We start from the raw sequence: 3,413 nt of genomic DNA, 5'->3' as shown, positions 1-3,413 counted from the left end.
CTTCCAACGAATCAGTACAGGCATAATGGGCTCTATCATTGTAGAAAACCAGTGATTATTCAGATAGGGAGAGAAAACAAGAAGAATCAGTGACGGTGGAATTAAACACAACCAGAGCCAACACCTCTTGAGGAAGAGTGGGAATAGCTTTAAAAGCTGAGTTTCTTCCAACATGTGGTTTAAATCACTTTGAGAAATTAAATATAGCAGAGCGCAAATTCACTAGGAATTATGTGCATGTGTTTTCAATTAATGCATTTCAAACGTTATTAAATTGATCTTCTACTTCCTTTTTCGACGTTCAATGGCGCTGCTTCTACCCAACATTCCTTGCGGTTGTGAATATGTCCCATTCAGACTACAGGAAGCGAATGCGCACGTGCGGTTCTGGATGGTCTCTGGAGCATGCGCAGTGTCATTTTGCTCAGCCCTGCGTGGGAGGGTTTGTGCCGCGGGTGAGAGTCGGTCAGGCGGAGGGAGGAATGGGCTCCCCGGGGGCAGCGGGGAATTGGGGCCGCATTCCGGCTGGGAAGGCTTCAGAAAGACTTTGTTTAGGCCGCAAGCTCCGAATAAGAGCCTGCAGGGCTTGAGTTAGCAGCTCAGGGCCTTTTCCCAGGAACAGGTCAACGGTGAACGGCCCCCACCTCATATCAGGTCGCTGCACGTCCTCCCCCTGTGTGCGTGGGTTTCCTCCGGGTGCTCCGGTTTCCTCCCACAGTCCAAAGATGTGCGGGTTAGGTGGATTGGCCATGCTAAATTGCCCGTAGTGTCCTAATAAAAGTAAGGTTAAGGGGGGGTTGTTGGGTTACGGGTATAGGGTGGATACGTGGGTTTGAGTAGGGTGATCATGGCTCGGCACAGCATTGAGGGCCGAAGGGCCTGTTCTGTGCTGTACTGTTCTATGTTCTATGTTCTTATCAGCGGGAAGTGTATGGAATGCGAGGCCATGTTGGTGATGTCACAGAGTGGGCGGGGCTTCAGGATTCCTGTGACCAGGAGAGAAAATCATTCACTTGATTGATTTTATTCACATTCTACCCACACTGGGGCAGGGGACCGGCCTAGTTTACTATCATTTAAGGAGACGTGGGTGTCGCTGGTTAGGCCAATATTTATTGCCTATTCCCTGTTGCCTTTCAAAAGATGCTGGCGAGCTGCCTTCTTGAACTGCTGCAGTTGTTCCATGAGGTGTTGATACACCCATGTAGGTACACCCACATTGCTGTAAGGGATGGAGTTAAGGACTGCCATCTTTAGAGGGACAAAGAGCTGCAAATCCAGTTGGGTTTTTATGACAATTCAACAGTTTTCCAAGTGCCGGCCCCACAAATGACCAGATTCATTCAGCTCAATTTCACAACCTACCTTTGTGTTTTTGTGGGTTCTCTCTCACTCCCTTTTTTCTCTCTTAAATCAATTTCACAGGATATCAGAAGATGAGGATTTGGAGTCAGAAAACTAAAGTCAAACATCACATCAGGATCAGATCGAGCCTCCCAACTTACGGATTTTGAACATGGAAGGAAAAAGCACTATTCACAGTGGGGAGAAACCATACACGTGTTCTGTGTGTGGGCGAGGCTACAGCCAATCAACTGGCCTGTCAAAACACAAACGCTGGTCGCACGGGGAGAAACCGTGGAAATGTGGGGACTGTGGGAAGGGATTAAGATCCCCGTCTGATCTGGAAACTCATCGGCGCAGTCACACCGGGGAGAAACCCTTCACCTGCTCCGTGTGTGGAAAAGGATTCTCTCAGTTCTGCCACCTGCTGACACACCAGCGAATTCACACTGGAGAGAGGCCATTCATCTGCTCCAAGTGTGGAAAGGGATTCACTCAGTCATCCCACCTGCTGACACACCAGAGAGTTCACACTGATGAAAGACCTTTTAAATGCTCAGACTGTGGGAAGTGCTTTAAAAGTACCAGGGAGCTGATGTACCATCAGCGTCTTCACACTGACGAGAAACCGTTCCGGTGCTCTCACTGCGGGACTGGGTTCAAACAATCATCTGTCCTCATTATACATCAGCGAATTCACACTGGGGAGAGGCCGTTCACCTGCTCTGTGTGTGGGAAGGGATTCACTCAGTCATCTGACCTACTGTCACACAGATGGGTTCACTCTGGGGAGAAGCCATTTACCTGCACTGTGTGTGGGAAGGGATTCACTCGTTCATCCATCTTGCTGAAACACCAGTGGCTTCACAGTGAGGAGAGATCCGCTCTCGTGCTCCAAGTGAAGGAATGAATTCATTCAGCCATCCTTCCGGAATACTGTGTTCACACTGAGGAGAGACAGGTTCAATGCACAGATTGAAGGATGTGTTGTAGGTTCCCAGGAACTGATGTCCCATCAACATGTTCACACTGATGAGAGATCAATCACCTACGCTCACTGTGGGACTGGGTTCACTATTCACCTGACTGTACACCAGCAAATTCACAGCGGGGCGAGGTGGTGCACCCAGTCTGAAAGTGGGAATGGATTTGATTAGTTATCCCATGTCCGGAGTCACCAGTGAGTTCACCTCTAACTACACTGATTGGATTTTACTGATAATCAGATCTCGGATTGAACTGGGTCTGTCTCTGCTGATCATCATCAGCCCAGTTATAGTGTTTATTATTCTGGATAAAAGTCAAGTCAATCATCTTTGTGTTCAATACAGTCAATTCGGGGACACGTCAGCAGGGGGGGGGGGGGGGGGGGCGGCTGCATTTTTGCGAGCCCTGGCACCACTCGTCCTTTAATCCTCTTTTTAAAATAAATTTACAGTATCCAATTTATTTTTTCCAATTAAGAGGCAATTTAACGTAGCCAATCCACCTACCCTGCAAATGGTTGGGTTGTGGGGGCGAAACCCACGCAAATACTGGGAGAATGTGCAAACTCCACACGGACAGTGACCCAGAGCCAGGATCGAACCTTGTGCCTTGGCGCCGTGAGGCAGCAGTGCTAACTACTGCGCCACCGTGCTGCCCTTCATTATTCAGATGCACAAGCCATAATTATTTGATCCTGACCTGTATGATCTGTGTTATGTTCCAGGAACAAAGAAAATTACAGCTCAGGAACAGGCCCTTCGGCCCTCCCAGCCTGCGCCGATCCAGATCCTTTATCTAAACCTGTTGCCTATTTTCCAAGGTCTACCTCTCTCTGCTCCCCACACGTTCATATATCTGTCCAGATGAATTTTATATGATGCTGTTGTACCCGCCTCTACCACCTCCGCTGGCATTCCATGCTGTTGGCCTTGTTCTGCATTACAAGCCAGCTGTTTAGCCCACTGTGCTAAACCAGCCCCATCTCGGTAATTGTTTATGGGCGTTTTGGGACGACAACATGGCGGAGGTGCAGGGGCTTCGGGGGATCTCTGGATGGATTCAGATTGTTGCTCCATGATTCT

At 48.9% G+C, this 3,413-nt stretch overlaps 1 protein-coding gene across 5 annotated transcripts; it reads left to right on the top strand.

Annotated features, from left to right (window-relative positions):
• The first annotated feature begins 446 nt into the window (after window positions 1–446).
• On the top strand, window positions 447–2,522 carry LOC119960849 (zinc finger protein 239-like). 5 transcript variants are annotated; one of them, XR_005459527.1, is made up of 3 exons: window positions 447–654; window positions 922–1,280; window positions 1,426–2,522. XR_005459527.1 is itself a non-coding variant. In XM_038788442.1 (2 exons), exon 2 carries the CDS (start codon window positions 1,517–1,519, stop codon window positions 2,252–2,254), a length of 738 nt encoding a protein of 245 aa, XP_038644370.1. In that variant the 5' UTR covers window positions 447–629; window positions 1,426–1,516; the 3' UTR covers window positions 2,255–2,522. The 5 variants fall into 5 exon arrangements, 4 of the variants coding, with proteins under 4 accessions (XP_038644370.1, XP_038644369.1, XP_038644368.1 ...); XM_038788442.1 differs by lacking the exon at window positions 922–1,280 and having other exon boundaries at window positions 447–629; XM_038788441.1 differs by lacking the exon at window positions 922–1,280.
• Window positions 2,523–3,413: the final 891 nt, after the last annotated feature.

Source organism: Scyliorhinus canicula, unplaced genomic scaffold (genome assembly GCF_902713615.1).
Source record: "Scyliorhinus canicula unplaced genomic scaffold, sScyCan1.1, whole genome shotgun sequence".
Taxonomy (NCBI): Eukaryota; Metazoa; Chordata; class Chondrichthyes; order Carcharhiniformes; family Scyliorhinidae; genus Scyliorhinus; species Scyliorhinus canicula.
This window is presented reverse-complemented; position numbering and strand designations above follow the sequence as displayed.

Bases quoted from the DNA above. Each gene is read 5' to 3' on its own strand.
- LOC119960849 (XM_038788442.1), top strand. From the start codon at position 1,517: ATGGAAGGAAAAAGCACTATTCACAGTGGGGAGAAACCATACACGTGT.